Source organism: Xenopus laevis, chromosome 6L (genome assembly GCF_017654675.1).
Source record: "Xenopus laevis strain J_2021 chromosome 6L, Xenopus_laevis_v10.1, whole genome shotgun sequence".
NCBI lineage: Eukaryota > Metazoa > Chordata > Amphibia > Anura > Pipidae > Xenopus > Xenopus laevis.
Window position 1 is genome coordinate 55,109,179 of NC_054381.1, and position 22,865 is coordinate 55,132,043.

General features: G+C 42.2%; 1 protein-coding gene across 1 annotated transcript in view; it reads left to right on the forward strand.

Moving 5' to 3' along the window:
* The window catches only part of topbp1.L (DNA topoisomerase II binding protein 1 L homeolog), a 58,500-nt gene that overhangs the window by 31,492 nt on the left and 4,143 nt on the right, over window positions 1-22,865 (forward strand). Inside the window, exons 17-26 of the mRNA NM_001089099.1 lie at window positions 459-585; window positions 1,048-1,191; window positions 2,061-2,175; window positions 9,014-9,197; window positions 9,515-9,744; window positions 10,539-10,699; window positions 10,894-11,002; window positions 17,369-17,532; window positions 18,107-18,247; window positions 22,734-22,823. Of these exons, the coding sequence (NP_001082568.1) occupies window positions 459-585; window positions 1,048-1,191; window positions 2,061-2,175; window positions 9,014-9,197; window positions 9,515-9,744; window positions 10,539-10,699; window positions 10,894-11,002; window positions 17,369-17,532; window positions 18,107-18,247; window positions 22,734-22,823 (1,465 nt within the window). The remainder of the gene's footprint in view (window positions 1-458; window positions 586-1,047; window positions 1,192-2,060; window positions 2,176-9,013; window positions 9,198-9,514; window positions 9,745-10,538; window positions 10,700-10,893; window positions 11,003-17,368; window positions 17,533-18,106; window positions 18,248-22,733; window positions 22,824-22,865) is intronic.

Sequence of the window (22,865 nt, forward strand, 5' to 3'; positions counted from 1 at the left end):
TCGAAAAAAACCACAAAAACAATTTAAAACAATTTAAAATCGCAAAGCCTTTATTAAGAAATAACTTACCGAAACTCTGCTTCCACTCCACGACACGGCGATTATCCATCGTGCGGCGCTCAATTTCTCCTCCCTGGCTATCTCCTACAAGGAGGCAAGGAGGAGAAATCGAGTGCCGCACAATGAATCGCCCTATCGCTTTCTGAAGAGGAGTGCAAGCGGAGTTTCGGTAAGTTGTTTCTTAAGAAAGACTTTGCGATTTTAAAGTTTAATTTGTGTTTTTTTTTCGATGTATACTAATGAACTTTTAAAAAAAGAATTTTGATGTTACTGGTCCTTTAAGCGGCAGATGAGACTGTGTCAGTAAATTTAAGATTTTTTTTATATGAGATAAGTGCCCACCTATACTTCTTGTTATTATCCTTGTTATTATATGCTCAACTCTTCTTTATTAACAGATGGTGCTTCGATGAAAGTGTGACGCATTTTATCTACCACGGACGACAAAATGACATGAGCCGAGAATACAAATCTGTGAAAGAACGAAGTGGCATCTACATCGTTTCTGAACACTGGCTATTCGCTGTAAGTTTCATTTGTAAATGTTTAAGATAAACAGCTCTTTCGTTTTCCATCCTTACAGTGCTATAGTATTGTTTATCTGCAGAGATAGTGAGAAGCTGAGAACTTGACACATGGGGTAGTGGACATAAGAAGAGAATAAAACAGCATTCAAGAAGCTTTTCCTTATCCAGCAGCCAATATCCATTCTCTTGAATAGAAAATGATGTGTGATGTTCAGTGTGCCATATAAAAGCATGTTTCCCACGAAGATAATTTGGATCGCTACTTTTCTTTTATTTGTGGCAATTTGGTATGACCTTGGGCTGTGTGTAATGATTCTTGGTTGGTACAAACTTCATCAGTATTTTTATCAAGACCACGACATGCTTTTTAATTCAGCAAGTTCGAAACCTGCTCTTAACAAGAACTCTTAAATTGGCATCCAAATCCACATAAAAATTAGTTTGAAACATCTTTTCACAGTGTTCAGAACAGCAGAAGAGAGTACCCGAGGCTCTCTATCCCCATACATATAATCCTAAAATGAGCTTGGATATCAGTGCTGTTCAAGATGGATCCTACACAGCCAGCAAATTCTCCGCAGACACCTCTCTTCAGCAGGATGAGGTAATTCACTCTGAAAATTAGTCTCCTCCTTAAAGGAAGATTAAATACTGCATGAGTTAATGCAATTTTGTGTTTCTGATATCAGTTTTATGACATTGATCTCCTATGTAGCACGCAAGTAGTCATAAATTATTCTGAGCAGGTTGTTTCTCACTAGGTTATAATTTGGTTACCACTCTGTCTGCAAAGTAAGTTTGGGAAGCACAGAGAACAATGGTTTGTTAAACTAAGGAGAGAGCACCTGCATGGTTAATAATCTTAATTGTTGCATGTATTTTCCATGGTTGTGGAAATTAACAGTGTGTGTGTGTGTGTGTGTGTGTGTTTTATTATACAGAAGACTGAATATTGTGCAGATTACATCCTTAAACCATGTTAAGTGGTGTTATTCATTATAATCTGTGCTTAGTAATGTAATTTGTGTCACATGACTCAAGAAAACTTGTGAAATATGAGTTGGAGTTGTACAACTTGTAAAAAGCATGCAGCCTTTGGCAGAATGTTTTATATGGTCCTGGAACTCCATGGTGACTTTCAATTTACAAAAATTTTCAGGTGTACTGCCTCTAGTTGTCAGCCTTGCTATATCCCCCATTGTCTTGTATTGACAGAGCGGATGTGCCTTTTAATTTGCAAACAAGTTATGATAGAAGCAGCTAATTGCTGTTCATTCATTAATTCATTCATGCTTTTCAATTATATATTTATTTGCTTGTATTGTATAACATGCATGTTAGTTTTAGCTCAAACCCAATAGGAGTATGTTACACTACCCTTTTTAAAGCTTACTAAATGTTTCAACAGCCTGTAGTGTTTCGTGTTTCTATGTAATATTAAATTATTTTTACTTGATTCGTCATGTTTTACAGAATAGTGAATTACAGCTTCAGCAGAATAATAAATTTGGGGAGACTTCTGATGATCAGGTTAAAAAAGCAGCTGGTGATGGAAACCCTCAAAACCCTTCAAAAGACGTTAAAGGAGGTATAAACATATTAACAGTTAAGGCTGTGGGAATTGGATAAAACCACTAGGGATCAGTATGTAAAAACAGGATTTTTGTACTCCCTGTTAAATCTGTTTCTCAGTAGTCGAAAGGGGGACACGGGTTAAGCTCCACCCTCAAGGAGGCAGGACACTGTACCAATCCACTCAATTTTTACTAACAAAAAACCAACATGTATACAACAATACTATTAACTAGTAAACAGGTAGATCGGTAGTCCAGGTGGTTATCCTGAACGCGACCAACAGGTCAATGGCTCGTCCTAAGGGCGGGAAGCCTTGTGTCCCCCTTTCGACTACAGCCAAACAGATTTAAAGGTGAGTACAAAAACCCTGTTTTCTCTGTCGTCTTAGGGGGAGACAGGGACCTAGGGGACTTAACAAAGCAGACCCCCAAACAGCAGGTTTGGGGCAAGCCTAATGATCAGTTATAATTACAAAACTGATTGTAACACCTTGAGTCCGAAAGAGGTCTCGGCTGACACAAGTGTGTCAATTCTGTAAAATTTGGTAAAGGTGTGCACATCTTTACCAAAGAGGCAGAGTTGCGCCACGCCCAGGAGGCCCCAACTGCCCTTGTTGAATGTGCCCGGACGCCATCTAGCGGAGATTTTGCTTTGGTGAGATAGGCTTGTGTGATTGTATGTCTGATCCACCTCGCAATGGTAGTTTTGGAGGATGTTTGTCCTTTACGAGGTCCAGATGGTAGGACGAAGAGTGACTGGGATTTACGGAAGGACTTTGATCTTTCCAGATACTACCAAAGTGCTCTGACTACGTCTAGAATGTGAAGACGTAGTTCTTTGACATTTTTAGGATCTGGACACAAGGACGGTACCATAATATCTTGATTAATGTGGAAGGATGAAACTACCTTTGGTAGGAATGATGGAACAGTTCGTAGAACAGCCTTATCCTTATGGGAAACCAGAAAGGAAGGTTCACAGGATAACGCACTCGGTTCGGACACTCTTCTGGTTGAAGAAACCGCCACTAAGAATACTACTTTCCAGGTGAGCCAGGTTTCAGAGATTGAGCTCAGCGGTTCGAATGGCTGATCTAACAAGGCTTCGAGTACTAGGTTGAGATCCCAGCCTGCCACTGGTGGTCGAAAGGGGGGTTTTACATGTGCCACCCCTTGTAGGAATGTGCGTATCATGTCTTCCTTGGCCAATCTATGCCGGAGAAGGATGGATAATGCAGAAACTTGTACCTTTAAGGAGCTAAGTTTAAGTCCTAACTGTAGGCCCCTTTGTAGAAATGAGAGGACTCTAGGAATGTTGAGTTCCAGAAAATGTAGCTGTGACTCTTCACACCATATGAATTCCATACTATGTGGTATGACCTGGAAAATGAAGGCTTGCGTGCCCTGAGCATAGTTGTGATGACCTCTTCAGCTTTCCCTTGTTTTCGCCAAATTGATGCCTCAACAGTCATCCCGTCAAAGCGAACAGACCGGGGTTGAGGTGAACTACTGGTCCTTTACGAAGAAGATCTGGTCTGTATTGCAGGCAAATTGGCTGAGCTACTGACATCTCCTGGAGGTCTGAGAACCATGCCCTTCGAGGCCAATAAGGGGCTATCACTATTACTGTGGCAAGTGAGTGTCTGATCTTCTCGAACTCGAGGAAGCATTTTCCCTCCAACAGTGGAGGGAAAATTTATGCTAGGTCGAACGTCCAGCTCTGAGTCATGGCGTCCACCCCTGCTGCCATCAGATCTCGGTAATGAGCGAAGAATTCTTGAACCTTTCGATTGTTTTGGGGTATCTGTAGTTGCCGCCAATGGTTCACCAGATCTGTGAACGTCTCTTGATGAAGCTCCCATTCTCCCGGATCTAGCTGAGAAAGTCTGCCCTGATATTGGACACCCCTGGTATATGAATCGCTAATAGCCTTACTGAATTGATTTCGGATTTGTTGAGCTTCCGTCAGTGCTGCTCTGCTGCGTGTTCCCTCCCCCCCCTGCCGATTTATGTAGGCCACGGTTGTTGCTTTGAACCCGTACTGATTTGATTCTATTTTTAGAATATGTGACCAGTGGTATAGAGCAAGTCTTACTGCTCGCAAATCCAGGATGTTGATTGGCAGTTTGGTCTCCTGTAAAGACCACAGTCCCTGAGCAGATAGGTTGTTCCACACTGCTCCCCAGCCCTGAAGGCTGGCGTCTGTTGAGATCACATTCCAAATTGGCATAGCCCAAGATTGTCCCTTCGACAGGTCGTTTGATTGTAACCACCACTGGAGGGCCTCCCTCGTTGTGTGGGAGAGTGTAAAAACTCAAGATGTTGGTCCCCCTTTCCATGCCAACAGGATATTCGATTGAAGAGGACGTAAGTGGATCTGTGCAAACGGAACCGCCTCGATAGCTGATACCATTAGTCCCAGAACCTTCTTTGCCGTGAGGATTGTTGGCCTCCGCAGGGAAAGCAGAGAATGAATTTGATTTCTGATTTTGGCCTTTTTGTCTTATGTAAGTCTCACTAGCTGTGTGGTAGTGTTGAACTCTAGGCCCAGAAATATTATCTGGTGACTGGGTTGTAAATTAGATTTCTTCCAGTTGATGGACCAGCCGAATTGTTGGAGTAGTTGAATTGCTTGCTCCTGATACTTCTTGGCCTTGTCTTCTGACGTGGCTTTCAGGAGAAGGTCGTCCAGATACGGTGTAACTGATATGCCTTGCAGTCGCAATGTTGCTGATGTTACTGACATCAGTTTGGTGAACCCCCGGGGGGCTGACGAGAGACCAAACAGGAGCGACACAAACTGATAGTGCTGGTTGGCAAATGCAAATCGCAGGTTCTTGTGGTGAGGGGGGCCAAATGGGTACGTGGAGATATGCATCCTTGATGTCCAGGCCTGTGGAGAGAGGGTGATAGTGGAATTGTTAACTATGATGGATACTTCCAGGATGTTGCTATTGTTAGTTGGAGGAAAGAGAACAATTTCAGTTTTAGAGAGGTTTAATTTAAGGTAGCATTGCGACATTCAGGTAGAGATAGCGGACAGGCAGGAGGAGACGCGAGTTAGGAGTTCTGGGTTGAGATCAGGAGATGAGAGATAGATCTGAGTATCGTCAGCGTAGAGGTGGTAGTGGAAACCATACGAGTTGATTAATTTGCTGAGGGAGGAAGTATAGAGGGAGAATAGTAATGGTCCCAGGACAGAGCCTTGAGGAACTCCAACAGAAAGAGGTAGGGAAGAAGATGATACTCCATTGTAGGAGACACTGAAGGAACGATTGGTGATGTAAGAAGAGAACCAGGACAGGGCTGTGTCACGAAGGCCAAGCGAATGGAGGGACTGGAGGAGGAGAGGGTGATCTACAGTGTCAAATGCGGCTGAGAGATCAAGCAGTATTAGTAGTGAGAAATGATTGTTGGCTTTAGCGGTTAAAAGGTCATTAGTTAGTCGATTTAGGGCAGTTTCCATGGAGTGTTGTGGCTTAAATCCAGATTGTAGGGGGTCCAGCAGGTTATTGTCAGAGAGGAATGAGGTTAGTCGGTTGTAGACTAGGCGCTCAAGTAGTTTAGAGATGAAAGGTAGCAGAGAGGTAGGTTGTCAAGATTGGAGGGATCAAGAGAGGGTTTTTTCAGAATGGGGGTGACAAGAGTATGTTTTAGTTGAGAAGGAAACAGTCCAGTTGAGAGCGAAAGATTAAATAGGTGAGTTAAGGCTTTGATTAGACAAGGATTGGTATTGTGGAGAAGTTTTGAGGGAATTGGATCAAGCGGGCAGGTGGTAAGGTGAGAAGAGGCCAGAAGCTTTGAGACTTCCTCATCAATGACGGGTGAAGAAGCACAGGAGAGACTGGGGAGTGTGGAGGGAGGGTGGTGGAAGTCTAGGGGGGTTGAGTAGTGTAGTGTCCCTTCTGATAGTGTCAATTTTGTTTTTGAAGTGCTCAGCAATATCTTGAGCAGAGACAGATGTGCATGGAGGCGGTGGAGAAGGGGAAAGGAGAGTGTTAAAAGTGGAGAAAAGTTGTGCTGGTTTTTTAGAAAGGGAGTTAATGAGTGACATAAAGTATGTTTGTTTGGCTTGGAAGAGGCTGGTGTTATAGGAGCGCAGGGCAGATTTGTAGCTCCAAAAGTCTGATTCTGAACGGGATTTGCGCCAGCGACGCTCAAGTGCACGTGAATGTCTTTGGAGCGCTTTTGTATGAGCAGTATGCCAAGGTTGAAGTGGTTTGGGTCTAGAACGTTTAGTTTTTATATGAGCAAGCTCATTAAGGGCAGTGGTGAGAGTACTATAGTAGACAGAGGTAGCCACATTAGGACATGAGATGGCTGAGATATTAGAGTCAAGAGAGTCAAAGGAAGAAGAGAGATGTGACACGTCTGCAGCTTGCAAGTCACGGTAAGTACGTGTTTGGGGAATAGCAGGGGGTGAGGAGGGAGTTAGTGAGAGTTGAAATGTGAGCATATTGTGATCAGAGAGGGGAAATGGTGAGTTAGTATAATTGGTGGATGAACAGAGTCTGGTAAATATGAGATCCAGAGCATTACCATTGGAGTGAGAGGGGGAGTCTGAGCACAAAGATAAGCCTAGGGAGGAGGTTAGTGAAAGAAGTTTAGAGACCGTATGAACTTGTTCAGGAGTTTGAGGTCTAAGACTGGACTGAAGGATCCGTCACCAATAAACAGATTGGAGTAAAACCCAGAGAATCTCTCTTGTGGTGGTACTGGTACGATTACTCCAGTTTGCTCCATCTTGGTAACACATGCTTGAAAGACTTGTGCTTTGTGGGTTTGAGATGGTATTCTTGACATGAAAAACTTTCTGGGGGGTAGGGTTGTGAAATCGAGTTGATATCCTTCTGATACGATCTTATCTACCCATGCGTCTGAGGAGTGACGAGTCCACACCTCCCGGAACTGCAGTAACCTGCCCCCTATCTGTTCCCAGGATTCCGGAGGGAGTGCCCCGTCATGCTGATGCGGATTTGAAAACTTCTTTGCCACCTGGAATTTCCGTTCCGGTGAGTTCCACTCTCCCTGTATAATCTCAGATAATTGTTCATGTGGTGGGAAGCAAGCAGAGGATTTGTATTGTCTCTTGAACAACTCTGAGCTCTCGCCTTGTTGTGTTGTTGTCTGCGAGATATTGAGAATCCGAAGTACCCCTTTGATGAGCCCATCCACATTATGTTGTCCCTAGACTCCTCCTGGTCCTCCTCCTCCTCCCCTGATGATATTTCTGATGGTGGGAGTTCCCCTTCAGTCTGAGAGGAGGCATGGTTAATAGATGACTTGTCAGATGGAGTATGGACTACAGCATCCTCCTTAGCGTTGTCTGACCTTTTTTGTTGCCACTAGATTTTTAGCCAAGCTTACCCAGGGCTTTGCCTTAGTTGTCTGCTATGGCTGGTTACCCTTGCAGTGAGGCTAAGGATTGTGATAGCTGAATGGCCCAGAGGGTAGCTTGAGTCTCTGCTGCCTGGCTGGTTCCCGGGTTCCTGGGAAGTGCCTGAATTATCCTCAGCTAAGGCATTAACATGAGGCAGAGTTGCCCCTGGGTTAGAAGTTGTACCCTGCCCTAATGAACAGGACCTGCACAGCGGCTCCCCCTGGCCCCCAGGGATTTTACCTTGGCACTTTGAACAAGCATAGTATATCACCTGTGCTATAGGGGGGTGCCTTTCCCCCGCCCAGGAGAATAGTCCCCCTGACCTACCTTCTACCATGGGAGACTCTGGGTGGCGCAACAGGGGTGAACCAGACGTAGGTGGGTGAAAGCCCCAGTATGTGGAGGTAATGTAACGGGGAGCGCCTGTATTTAGGTGCACCTTGCTGTGCTGCTCTTCCTTCAAGCTGCCTGTGAGTCCATGCCCGTGCTTCCTGTGCCACAGCCGATAGTTAGGGAAAATGTTCGCTGGAACGCATACTGCTTTCCACAGCGGGTGCGTCTTATTCCCCGCCTCCCGCCCTGCGTTCTGGACTTCAGAATTGGCCGCTCCACAGTTGGGCAGGCGGGGAGATGGCACGCTTGCCAACCAGGGTGGCGTGGTTCTGGTGCTCCATTCCGTCAAGTGCACGGAGCCCTCTCTCTCCCCCCCGCTTGCTGCAGATGTGGCCTTGATTGTTTGAGGAAGAGATTAAGGAGAGATCAGTGGCAGCCTGCAGCAGTTTTGCAGCAAGGTATGCACTACTCACCCTCTCACCGGCCCGACCTTCTACCCCTAATGGAAGGCAGGTACATCTGGGTGGTCTGTATAGCCTTTTTAGGGCAGAAGGTTATAACTTGTAGGCAGCAAGTATACTTTCTCCTGGTATCACCCCTGGTGTCAGTATTCTGACTGAATCCTGTCTTCCTAGTAAGCAGGACACAAAAAAACAACTGTGTGGATTGGTACAGTGGACAGGGGTAAGCCCAGTGTGGCACGCCCCCTTAATTAATATAAAGTGTCCTGCCTCCTGGAGGGTGGATCCCTGTGTCCCCCTAAGACGAAATTAAGTTAGTGTGGGAATTTGATGTTTTGTTTAAACCCATTAAAAAAAATCTTGTGATGCACAAACTGAAAAACTTGTACCAACTAAACATAGAATATTTGGTGCATGTATGGTGGCCTGATGGTCTCCCTGTTATCTATGTACTATGTATAGTGATTGATTCATCCTTCTGACAGGTTCAAAAATGGAATCTGCCAGTGCACAATGTTGGCCATTACAGAAGAGGAGCTACAGTTCATGTACTGTTGTTATAATTTGAAATTTTGGCCGAACAAGCATATTTTTCCCATTCTCTTGTAATAGACAGTGATGAAAAAATCTGTAATCCACTATTTTTAGCCTTCATATTTTCTGTTTTTGCATTGACAGCTCTAACTCAGACTTTAGAGATGAGAGAAAATTTTCAGCGGCAGCTACAGGAGTTCATGTCTGCAACTTCAGTGGTAAAGCCTAGGGGCTCTGTGGGTAGAGCTGGCTTTGATAATTCCCCTTGTACACCTGAAGGGGCACGTTCTACACGTAATGGAAGAAGCAGAGTTTTGGAAGCACTAAGGTAAAAAAAAATGTCTGTCCTGTTTCTTTCATTTTGATCAATAAATAATTATGTTTTGTTCCTACTGCCTGGCTAAATCATAAGGGACTGATCTATTCTCATAACTTTTTGATGTTTCCAATTTTCCTTATTCAATGACTAATCATAACTAAATACTTTTATGTTTTTGCCTCTGAAATATACCTCAACCTTTTGTCAAATGAACCTACCTATAGTTGTGTACTCATACAGAAATTGTATATTTGTCAAAAAAAATTATTTAATGTAATATGCCATTGCATCATATATTTTATTTAATCTGGTTATTTCTTCCTTAGACAGTCCAGGCAGGCTATGACAGACCTCAATACAGAGCCATCGCAGAATGAGCAAATCATTTGGGATGATCCCACTGCCAGAGAAGAAAGAGCAAAGCTGGTCAGCAATCTACAGTGGCCCGACAGTCCCTCCCAGTACTCTGAACAGCTTCAGCATAATATGAATGATGCTGGAGGAAATTATACACCAGCAAAGGAATCTTTAACAGATTCTGAAATAGCAGAATTGGGTAAAAATGTATTCATTACATTTAAAAAAAAAAAACTTAAAAATCTGTGTATATTAACAGTCCTGCTTCTATAACTTAATTATGATTTTGTTCAAATACTACAATGTAGACACAGTGTACTGTATATACATGTATGGAACCTGTAATGCAGAATGCTCGTGACCTGGGGTGTATCAGGTAAAGGATCTTTCTTTAATTATATCTTAGTTTGGATCAAGTACTTGATACTGTTTTATTATTACAGAGAAACATTTTGATGATTTTGATAAAATGAAATCTATGAGAGACAGCCTTTCTGTAATTCAGAGCTTTCTGGATAACTTGTATCCTGATAACGGATCCCATACCAGTACTATATTAGTACTGTTTAACTGGAGGTCCGTGTGCCTGATCTGCCCCTACATCTGCCACCATTTTTATGGCCACCAGTCTTGAGCAGACTGTATGAAAATTAATGAACCCTGTACATATAATAAGCTGGACAGCACTGTACTAGATCATATAATAAAATTATATTTACAAATACAATTATATGTGGATTTTAACAAGGAGCAGTAACATTGTATGAAACATTTTTGGTTATCTGTTATTATAGTAAGTCTGAAGGTTTTGCATTACAGTGAAAGCTAAGGTCAAGTAATAATGAGACCATGGGGAATAATACAAAACTGTGGAACCCATAATTTACAAGAAGCATTATGATATTTACTGAACCAAAAAATAATACCCATGGTTTTTCTTTGCTTTTGTAATCGATATGTTGTGATATTCTAAAAAACAATTGTATCTTGCAGAAGCCTGTGAATTCGAGCCTAAATCAGCTATGAGAACTCCTGTGATAGAGAATAATTTGCAGTCTCCAACCAAACCGGATCATCTCACCCCTACCCCACAAGCTCCGAGCATTGCTTTTCCACTTGCCAACCCTCCAGTGGCACCACAACCTAGAGAAAAGGTTAAAATGAAATGTGTTTGTTTTTTTGTTGTTGTTTTTAATGAATGTATGATATGCAATCCACAAACACTACTATGTGAAGGAATAGGAATTTTGTTTTAATAGGTGTATTAGGAGATAAGTGATACAATTGTTGACTGAATAATAATTCAGACTTTTTAAAAATGTTTTTAATATGTGTCTTTGTTTTAAAGCCTGTGCAACCATTTTCAAAGGAGGAAACTTTAAAGGAGCGTCGATTCCAGCTATCTTCATTAGACCCTCAAGAACGAATTGATTACTCACAGCTTATTGAGGAACTAGGTACTTATAACCCATTTACCTCACCTTATCATGTCACATAATACTGTATCTTGTATTTTTAGACACATTTAGATATATGGCCAAAGCAAACAAAGCTGGGGACAGGGTGCAACCCTGCCTAGTGTCTCTTTCAAGCGAAAAGAATTCAGAAACTGTTATTTGTGCATACTGTAGCTAGTGTGTGGGAGTATAGCAGTTACACCCAAGCTATGAATTTATCCCCAAAGCTGAATCTAGCTAGAGCTTCTCCCTCTTTTAGCGGAGATCGTGAAAAATATATATTTTTTATAAGATGACAATTAACCTTTTAAATGCCACAGATCGTAGAATCTACGTTCTGTGGCAAAGGTACTTGAAATGCCACAGAACGTAGATTCTACGTTCTGCAGCACTTCCTGGTTCTCGAGCGGAGGAGCGGCTGTTAGAGCCGCTCGCTCCGTTCCTGCTCGATCCCCTGCCCCTAGGCAACGAGCAGAGCAGGGGATCGAGTGGCCCCTGGGGCGCGATCGCCCAGGGGCCCAAAAACAGCAGCAGGCACGTGTTACTTACGTGTCCTGCTGCTGCAGCCTACACCGCGCCGTCGATCTCCGCCCCCACAGCACAGAGACAGGAACCACGTCGCAGATGTCTTCCAGGGGCTCTTACTGATCGCCTGCAACAGTCTCCAGCGACTTTTTCAGGTTAGTGCAACAATTACACACACAAACACACCAACACACACTTATTACAGTAATACACACTTAGATTCACACTTACACACACTTACACATACATTTTTGGGGATTGGGGGGGTCACTTACACTCACTGCACTTACACACACGTGCACACGCACACACGCGCACATAACATGTAATTTACCATTTGTACACACGCACACGCACATACATGGCATTGTGGCTTTTTTTTTTTTTTCTTATCGCATCGTCTCTTTTTTTGGCAGAAAAAAATGTTTTATTGCCATTACGCATAGCGTATTCGCTAACCGTACTGTGCAATACCTTTTGTATGTTATTTCGGTGATTATATTGCAATTTTGGGTATTTTGGTGCATTTTTAGCCATTTTATTAAATCTTTAGCCATTTTATTGCATTTTCAGCTCTGCATATATTGTGTTCACTTTTTTCTAGCCGTATAACCTGTTTGGCCCATCTAAAATATTCAAACTGTGATTCTGACGGCCGATAACACTAGTCTGGAAAAAAAACATTGATTTTTGTGGTTTTATTGGATTTTTTTGCATTTCACCCTTTACTGCCTTATTTTGTTTTGCCTTGTAAATTTTATCTACTATATATCCATTTGGGGGTCTCTGTGCGCCACATAGTTTGGTATATCTATGCATATTGGGCATCAAAGTGTTCAGTAGACCTCTGGCGTTCATATTTAGGATGTTTTATGCTGATACGTTACGAAATGTGGGGCATATAATGGGGTAAAATTCAAGCTTTCTGACAATTTTCAGAAATTTGATAAAAACCGTTATGTTCAGCATTGCTTTGCAGTTTGGCAGTTTGCAGTAGAAACACTTATTTACCCATATTGGATTCGTCAGAATGTGTACTTTCTGAAAATATATGGTTTTCTGGGGTCTCTGTACTGTTAGGGGGGTCTAATGTCGCATAATACACACACCAGGTGCTTATATTGCAGCAGCCAGTGCGTCAGCTATGAAAATGTATATACACTATTGTCATTTGGGGGTCTCTGTGCGCCACATAGTTTGGTATATCTATGCATATTGGGCATCAAAGTGTTCAGTAGACCTCTGGCGTTCATATTTAGGATGTTTTATGCTGATACGTTACGAAATGTGGGGCATATAATGGGGTAAAATTCAAGCTTTGTGATGATTTTCAGAAATTTGATAAAAACGGTTACGTTCAGCATTGTTTTGCAGTCTGGCAGTTTGCAGTAGAAACACTTATTTACCCATATTGGATTCGTCAGAATGTGTACTTTCTGAAAATATATGGTTTTCTGGGGTCTCTGTACTGTTAGGGGGGTCTAATGTCGCATAATACACACACCAGGTGCTTATATTGCAGCAGCCAGTGCGTCAGCTATGAAAATGTATATACACTATTGTCATTTGGGGGTCTCTGTGCGCCACATAGTTTGGTATATCTATGCATATTGGGCATCAAAGTGTTCAGTAGACCTCTGGCGTTCATATTTAGGATGTTTTATGCTGATAAGTTACGAAATGTGGGGCATATAATGGGGTAAAATTCAAGCTTTGTGACGATTTTCAGAAATTTGATAAAAACGGTTACGTTCAGCATTGTTTTGCAGTCTGGCAGTTTGCAGTAGAAACACTTATTTACCCATATTGGATTCGTCAGAATGTGTACTTTCTGAAAATATATGGTTTTCTGGGGTCTCTGTACTTTTAGGGGGGTCTAATGTCGCATAATACACACACCAGGTGCTCATATTGCAGCAGCCAGCGCGTCAGCCGTGAAAATGTATATACACTATTGTCATTTGGTGGTCTCTGTGCGCCGCATAGTTTGGTATATCTATGCATATTGGGCATCAAAGTGTTTAGTAGACCCCTGGCGTTCATATTTAGGATGTTTTATGCTGATAAGTTACGAAATGTGGGGCATATAATGGGGTAAAATTCAAGCTTTGTGACAATTTTCAGAAATTTGATAAAAACCGTTATGTTCAGCATTGCTTTGCAGTTTGGCAGTTTGCAGTAGAAACACTTATTTACCCATATTGGATTCGTCAGAATGTGTACTTTCTGAAAATATATGGTTTTCTGGGGTCTCTGTACTGTTAGGTGGTCTAATGTCGCATAATACACACACCGAGTGGTTATATTGCAGCAGCCAGCGCGTCAGCCGTGAAAATGTCTATACATATTGTCATTTGGGGGTCTCTGTGCGCCACATAGTTTGGTATATCTATGCATATTGGGCATCAAACTGTTTAGTAGACCCCTATGTTTATATTTAGGATGCTTTATGCTGGTAATGATACATGGACAATACGATGCTGGAAAGTTGAAGCTTTGAGGCAATTTCCAGATATTTCACCAAAACCGCCAAATTTGGCAAAGCCTTGCGACTCAGTAGTTTGGAGCAGAAAGGCATGGGTACCCATTTTAGATTCCGTAGAATGTGTACTTTCCAAAAATATATGGGTTTGGGGGGTAAACATATATTTCTGTGTTTTTACCCCGCAAAAATGCAGTCAATGTGTTGATTTTTCATTAGCTGAAGTTACCCACAGCAGAATTTGTATGTGCTAACTTCATTTTGGGGCCTCTAAATGCCAGATACTTTGGTAAACTTATGAACAATGGCCACCAAAATGTTCAGAGGAACCCTGGCAATCATATTTAGGGTGCTTTTTCTTAGTACGTAATGACACATGGGTGATATGGTGCTGGGAAGTTGAAGCTTTGAGGCAATTTTCAGATATTTCACCAAAACCGGCAACTTTGGGAAAGCCTTGCGACTCGGTAGTTTGGAGCAATAAGGCATTTTAGATTCTGTAGAATGTGTACTTTACAAAAATGTATGGGTTTGGGGGGTAAACATATATTTCTGTTCGGAGGAACCCTGGCAATCATATTTAGGGTGCTTTTTCTTGGTGCATAACGATACATGGGTGATATGGTGCTGAGAAGTTGAAGCTTTGAGGCAATTTTCAGATATTTCACCAAAACCGACAATTGTGGGAAAGCCTTGCGACTCAGTAGTTTGGAGCAGAAAGGCATGGGTACCCATTTTAGATTCAGTAGAATGTGTACTTTCCAAAAATATATGGGTTTTGGGGGGTAAACATATATTTCTGTGTTTTTACCCCACAAAAATGCAGTCAATGTGTTGATCTTTCATTAGCTGAAGTTACCCACGGGACTGTTTGTATGCGCTAACTTCATTTTGGGGCCTCTAAATGCCAGATACTTTGGTAAACTTATGAACAATGGCCACCAAAATGTTCAGAGGAACCCTGGCAATCATATTTAGGGTGCTTTTTCTTAGTACGTAATGACACATGGGTGATATGGTGCTGGGAAGTTGAAGCTTTAAGGCAATTTTCAGATATTTCACCAAAACCGACAACTTTGGGAAAGCCTTGCGACTCAGTAGTTTGGAGCAGAAAGGCATGGGTACCCATTTTAGATTCAGTAGAATGTGTACTTTCCAAAAATATATGGGTTTTGGGGGGTAAACATATATTTCTGTGTTTTTACCCCACAAAAATGCAGTCAATGTGTTGATCTTTCATTAGCTGAAGTTACCCACGGGACTGTTTGTATGCGCTAACTTCATTTTGGGGCCTCTAAATGCCAGATACTTTGGTAAACTTATGAACAATGACCACCAAAATGTTCAGAGGAACCCTGGCAATCATATTTAGGGTGCTTTTTCTTAGTACGTAATGATACATGGGCGATATGGTGCTGGGAAGTTGAAGCTTTAAGGCAATTTTCAGATATTTCACCAAAACCGACAACTTTGGGAAAGCCTTGCGACTCAGTAGTTTGGAGCAGAAAGGCATGGGTACCCATTTTAGATTCAGTAGAATGTGTACTTTCCAAAAATATATGGGTTTTGGGGGGTAAACATATATTTCTGTGTTTTTACCCCACAAAAATGCAGTCAATGTGTTGATTTTTCATTAGCTGAAGTTACCCACGGGACTGTTTGTATGCGCTAACTTCATTTTGGGGCCTCTAAATGCCAGATACTTTGGTAAACTTATGAACAATGGCCACCAAAATGTTCAGAGGAACCCTGGCAATCATATTTAGGGTGCTTTTTCTTAGTACGTAATGACACATGGGTGATATGGTGCTGGGAAGTTGAAGCTTTAAGGCAATTTTCAGATATTTCACCAAAACCGACAACTTTGGGAAAGCCTTGCGACTCAGTAGTTTGGAGCAGAAAGGCATGGGTACCCATTTTAGATTCAGTAGAATGTGTACTTTCCAAAAATATATGGGTTTTGGGGGGTAAACATATATTTCTGTGTTTTTACCCCACAAAAATGCAGTCAATGTGTTGATCTTTCATTAGCTGAAGTTACCCACGGGACTGTTTGTATGCGCTAACTTCATTTTGGGGCCTCTAAATGCCAGATACTTTGGTAAACTTATGAACAATGACCACCAAAATGTTCAGAGGAACCCTGGCAATCATATTTAGGGTGCTTTTTCTTAGTACGTAATGATACATGGGCGATATGGTGCTGGGAAGTTGAAGGTTTGAGGCAATTTTCAGATATTTCACCAAAACCGACAATTTTGGGAAAGCCTTGCGACTCAGTAGTTTGGAGCAGAAAGGCATGGGTACCCATTTTAGATTCTGTAGAATGTGTACTTTCCAAAAATATATGGGTTTGGGGGGTATACATATATTTCTGTGTTTTTACCCCACAAAAAATGCAGTCAATGTGTTGATTTCTCAGTAGCTGAAGTAAAGTCCTGATCAATTTGGATGTGCTAACTTCATATTGGTGTCTCTAAATGCCAGATATGCATAATGGGTATCAAACTGTTCAGTGGACCCCTGGCAATCATATTTCAGGTGCTTTTTCTTGGTACCTAATATAGTTTGGGATATGCGGAGCAGCAAAATAAAACCTTTGAAATGATTTTTCAGAATTTTGAATTTTTTTTTGAAAAACCGCTATGTTCAAACAAGCTTTTATGTTTGGTAGTTGGGAGTAGAGAGACCTAGTTACCCATTTTGTAATCGGCAGAATGTGTACTTTTCAAAATTGTATGGTTTTCTGGGGTAAACCTACGGTTTCAGGATTTTTTGCCTTGGAATCTAAAGCATGCCGTTTTCTGCCTTAGTGCTTTCAAAATTCGGTAATATACTGCCGGGAGTTTTTGCTGTACAGAAATCCTAAATCTCCCTAAAACTATACATATCTGGTATTGGCACGTTCGAGAGACATAAGGCTTTCCAAATCAGTTGGATTTTCATCCCTAAAATGAAATATTTTTCTGGTATAAATTGATATACGATGAAAAATGGTAATTTTTCTTTTTTTTTTGGTATTTAGCACTATAAATTTTTTTGCACAGGTGGAAATACATGAAAACTCAGGCAGATTTAGAAAGCTCAGTTTCTACCGAAAAAAACAATGTATAGTTTTCCTAGGTAAACTATAGGTTTCCCCTCAGAAAATGCCCCTAAAGTGAGAGAGCACAAAATGTTTCAAAAACGGCTGGCATTTCGCGTAACCAAAATGTGAAATTCTGCTGGCACTTAAAGGGTTAAATGGAGATTTTTCAGCGTCCTGATGCAGTTTAAATTCTCTAATGAATGCATTTCTGTATTGTTGAAATTCATTAACCACTTAACTGGTGTTAAAGAAAGTTTTTCCTTCTTTGAAGGGGGAGTGGTGATAGAAAAGCAATGTTTTGATCCAAGCTGCACACACATCGTTGTGGGTCATCCTCTTCGTAATGAAAAATATTTGGCCTCAATGGCTGCAGGAAAGTGGGTACTGCACAGGTCATATCTGGAAGCCTGCAGAGCTGCAAAACGATTCATACAGGTTTGTATCACTGGTGCTACAAGACGTAAATATATTCCATAATTCACATGTTTATTTGAATTTGGCTATACATGTAATAGACATCCTGTTCACTTAATCTGATTTTACAAAAATCCGGCCCCATGTATAGAAAGCCTAATATTTGTATTTCACAACACCTGTAGTTATTTTTGATGGGCTGTCTGATTTGGAATAGTTCATAATATTTATTTAATATTTACACTTATATAATAGAAAAATATATTAGGTTGGGTCATATAAAGTTTTTAATTTTTAGTGTCCCCATCTAAATCTGAGCTGGCTACTGTTTATGTGGTCAGGTCATATTTAAAAAAAAATGCATCCTTGCTTGTATAAGTCAACATTTTCCTTTTTGCAACCTTCTAGAAAGACATCTATGTTTTAGATTACAATAGCAAACTTTACAAACAAAGTAACAACAAATACTTCCAAGTGTCTTTGCACTCATTTACACATAAGGCATTATCCCTTTGGCTATGTTAACTTGCATCATCTGCAAAATAGTGATCTCTTTTCTGTTTGGATGACTGAAGGCTGTGCATGTTTCCTGTAGGAGGAGGACTATGAATGGGGAAGCATATCCATACTGAGTGCTGTGACCAACATAAATCCACAGCAAAGGATGCTGGCAGAGGCTGCAATGAGATGGAGGAAGAAGCTGCAAGGAATAAAGCAAAATATGGGTATCGCCGAGGTATACACGCATGGCAGTGAATTAATATGATATTTTCAGTACACATACACAGAGCCTGACCAAAACTGTATTATTTTGTAGAGTTCCATGTGCAGCAATAAAAGGATTAAAGGGGTTGTTTCAGTTCAGTTGTTTTCAGATAGGTCTGAGAAAATAGAACAACGGAAGGGTTTCGATCATTCTAAGTACCATCAAAGTGATCTGACTATATCCAGACTGTGCAGTCGATGCTGTTTGACATTTTTAGGATCCGGATACTACAATTTATTGATTCACTTGAAAGGAAGACACAACCTTCGGTAAAAAGGATGGAACTGTACGCAGTACTGCCTTATCCTTGTGGAAAATCAGAAACGCAGGCTCATAGGAAAGCGCACTCAATTCGGAAACTATGGATGCACCAAATCCACTATTTTGGATGGGGCTTCTACAATTACTGTGATGTGAGATTGTTTTATCTTTTTTCAGAACTCGAGGCAGCATGGGTTGATGTGGGAATATTTAGGCCAGTTTGAACCACCAGCTCTGTGTCATTGCGTCTACTCCTGTTGCCAGCACGTCTAGATAATGCGCTAAGAATTTTGGTACCTTCCGGTTGACTCTGGGGACCAATAGATTTGTGGTCGTCCCCAGCGACACACCTCTGGGTGAAGTTCCCATTCCCCTGGATCCAGCTGGTTCCGTCTGAGAAAATCCGCTTTCGTGTTGGCTAATCCGGGTATGTGCATGTCGGATTGTCTCACTGAGTTGAGCCCCCCACCCCCATCTCAGAATTGGTCTGGCTTCAGCTAGCGCTGTCTTCTGCGGTTTCTCCCTGCTGATTTATGTATGCCACTGTGGTACCATTGTTGCTCTGTGTTTGCACTGGTCTTTGTTGTAGTGGTCTTGTCCAGTGGAATAGACTTAACTTACAGCTCTTAGCTTCAGAATGTTTATTGGTAGTTTGGAGACCATCGACCTTGTACGGACATATTGTCCCATGTTGCTTCCCAGCCTTGCAGGCGTCTGTGGCTATCACATTCCATTCCGGGGTTGCCTATGATTGACCCGTTGCCAGGTTGTGCAAGTGTCACCATCATTGGAGAGCCTCTGCCGTTGATTGGGTCAGGAAAAGAGGTCGGGAGAGTGACCCTACTTTCCACTTAGCTATTATGTTGGCTTGTAGGGGGCATAGTTGTATCTGTGCAAACAGAACCGCCTCGGTGGCCAACACCATCAGTCCCAGCACTTGCATTGCCTTGTGATTTGTGGGTCTGGTTGGAGAGCAGTGATTGAACCTGATCTCTGATCTTGTACTGCTTGTCCAGCAGAAGACGTCCCATTTGCGTAGCAGTGTTGAAGTGGAGACCTAGAAATGTCATCTGTCTGCTGGAGCATTTGTTGGATTTTGACAAGTTGATGGTCCAGCCGAAACTCTGCAGGAGCAGGGATGCCTAGTGTAGATCCTCCCTGGCCTTCTGCTCTGACCTTGCCTTTCTAAGAAGATTGTCCAGGTAAGGCGTCACCGAGATACCGTGCAGTCGTAATGTTGCTGCTGTCATCGCCATTAATTTGGTAAACACCCTCGGTGCCAATGATGGCCTGAACGGCAGTGCCACAGATTGGTAATGTTGATTCGTGAAGGCAAACCACAGGTAATGATGGTGAGGGGGGACATATTGGAACATGGAGATATGCATCCTTGATGTCTAGTGAAATCATTAACTGCCCCTGTTCCATTCCTCTGAACATGAGAAATTTTCTTGTTGGAATGACTGTAAAGTCCAAATGATAGCCTTCGGAAATGATTTTGTTGACCCATGCTTTCGAGTGGTGGGTCCGTACCTCCCACAATCGTAGTAACTTGCCCCATATCAGTTTCCGGAGAGAGTGCCTCATCAGGCGGACACAGACTGGTTTATTGAAGGCTTTGTATGGGGCTTGTTGGCCTTCCATGTAACCCGCCCCTTGACGCTGGCTTAAGGATGAAAATGAGAATGTTGCGGTGAGTTGTTTCGTCGCAGGACACATCTACTTTGGCCGCAAAAAAACTTTCTTTGTCTGGTTGAGGTAGATAATCTACCTCTATTCTGGGGGAGAAAGGTGCTTTTTCCTCCCGTTGAATGGGAAATTATTTGCTCCAGTTCTTCTCCAAATAGCCGTTGTCCCTTTAAGGGCAGTGAAGTTAGTGTCCTATATCCTAGGAGTAGGTAGATCATAAAAATCCTTCCAACCTTCGGTCCAATGGATCCTTGAATGCTGCCGAATCGGTGACCGGTAGAATGGTAGATTTAGACAGCCTTAAGACTGGCGCGTCTACTGTCGGGGGTTGGACCACTTGTTGACCAGAAAGGGATAAGACTTGGCAAATTTCTTTGTAGCCTGAAACTTCCAATTGGGAGAATTCCATTCGTCCTAAACTATACTAAGTAGTTGCTCATGTTGTGGGAAGCAGACCACGGACTTGTGCTGCCTCTTGAACAGACTTGATATCTCTGCTTGTTTTTTCTGTGTTTGTGAAATATTCAGAACCTCCAGCACTTTCTTAATAATGCCATCAATGCCATGCTGGATGTCTTGCTCTTTCTCCCGGTTTTCCTCTTCTTCCTCAGAGGAAGCGTCAGATGATGGAAGTTCGCCTTCTGATTGGGAGGTGGCTTCATCTGCCGAAGACCCTTTAGATGGGGAATGTGTAATGGTATCACCCTTAGAATTATCTAAGTGTTTACGTTTGCTATTTGTCTTGTGACTAAATCTAGCCAAGGCCCTTCCCAGGTTATCTGCAATAGAGGCTAATACTTGTAGGGATTCCCGAATGCTCTATACTTGCGCTCATTCCAGGGCAGACACTCGGAAGAAGATGCTGTATTGCCACCGCCATCAGCACTGGTGAGTCGGGGGGTTAGTTCAGGTTACCTGCGCAGTGTGGGGCGGAGCATGTGGGGGGACCCTTTGCCTAGCGATTCAACCCCGGTGGTGTCCTTGGTGTTGGGGGCTAACGTCAATGAAGACATTGTCTCAGGTATCACTGCTGTTGTCAACACTGCTGACCATAGAGTCTTTCTCCTCTGTGTGTTGTTCATCCTCCCTGGAGCAGGGCACTTGAAAAACTGACTGGTATGGCAGTGTGCAAGGTTAAGCCGCCTTGGCACGCCCCTTTAATTATTATTCAAGTGTCCTGGCGGGTGGAGCTTAACTCCATTGTTCCCTGTGTTGCCCCTAAGATGAAAGAGAAAATCAGTTATCATATAATACTACAGCAAACAGCAGGTCTACAAAATGTTGTAGTACAGAGTGTGAATTCGGCAGGGGTCCCTCTCTTGGGGGGGGGCAGGACTCTGCGGGTCCCCTTTTTTAGGCGGCAAGACTTGGCAGAAGCCATCTTTGCTGAAATGAGGGGCAGGCTGAGGAGCCATCACAAATCCTGTTGAAATATGGCAAGGTGTGTGATCATTGGAAACACACATAATCACAAGCCCACCAGCAAGCTCTCCCTCTCAGCAATACTTTAGGCACTTGAATGTATAGGGAGTTGGCAAACTGAAAGTGGGTGGTGAGTCTAGATAGTTGGGGCCCAAGAGTGGTATCAAAGAGACTTGACAAGTTTCAGTGGATGAAGATCTGTAAGGGCTGGAACAGGACATATGCATAGAAACAGGAGGCAGGACAGGGTGTGAAACAGAACAGACTGGAGCAGGAAGCAGCGGGCATAGAACAGGACAGACTGAAGCATGATACCAAATTACAGATGCAATGAAAGACAAGGCAGGCTTGAATACAAGACAGGATTCTCAAGCAAAGCAAGATAATGGGAGAGCTAGGTGTAGGTCATACATTCTGCCTATTCTTTGAATTTTAAAAAAATTATATTTCATAGTTATTTTTATTTAAAAAAACAGTAAAAGAGTATTACTTTGTTTTCCCAATTAAAATCTTTTAAGCATTAGTTGGTTGAGATAATGAGCACCGTAGAAACAACCCCATACCTTCACCATTGTTTTGACTGTTTTGCCTTACAGATCAGGAGAAACCCATTATGTAGGGGGATTATCTGTGCATTGGTAATTTTATAATCTACCTTGCATGAATTAGAATGGAGTAGCTTCATTTTACATGTTTATCTCAATAAAATAAACTATATTATTCACAATTAAAATTACAGGCATCAGGTATCTTCAACACAAGCCCTATTCATTAATTGTATGTTGAACAAGGTAATATACTGACCCGTTAAACAGAAAGAACTTGGCTCTGATTGGCTGGTCATAAATAGCCTAGCCAAAAAGACTTCTGGAATTTTAAAAACATGTTGGGTGATAAGCCCAAAATCACCAGAAACTTCTTGACTACTTTCTTGGCACAGTGTGTTTAGGAAAAGGCATTCAAAAGCAAAGAGGTCAGTCAAATCCCAGCAGAGCCTGACAGAAAGGGTATTATCATCTTCATTCCAGCTATGTTGTAACCTCCAAGAAAGACTTACTAACCACTTTAAATTGTATCTTTTTAGGGTGCATTCAGTGGCTGGAAAGTAATTTTAAATGTCGACCAAACAAAGGAACCTGGTTTCAAACGTCTGCTCCAGTCAGGAGGTGCAAAGGTAGGCTGTGGTGTGTTAAAGAACAAAATCGCAACTGAAAAC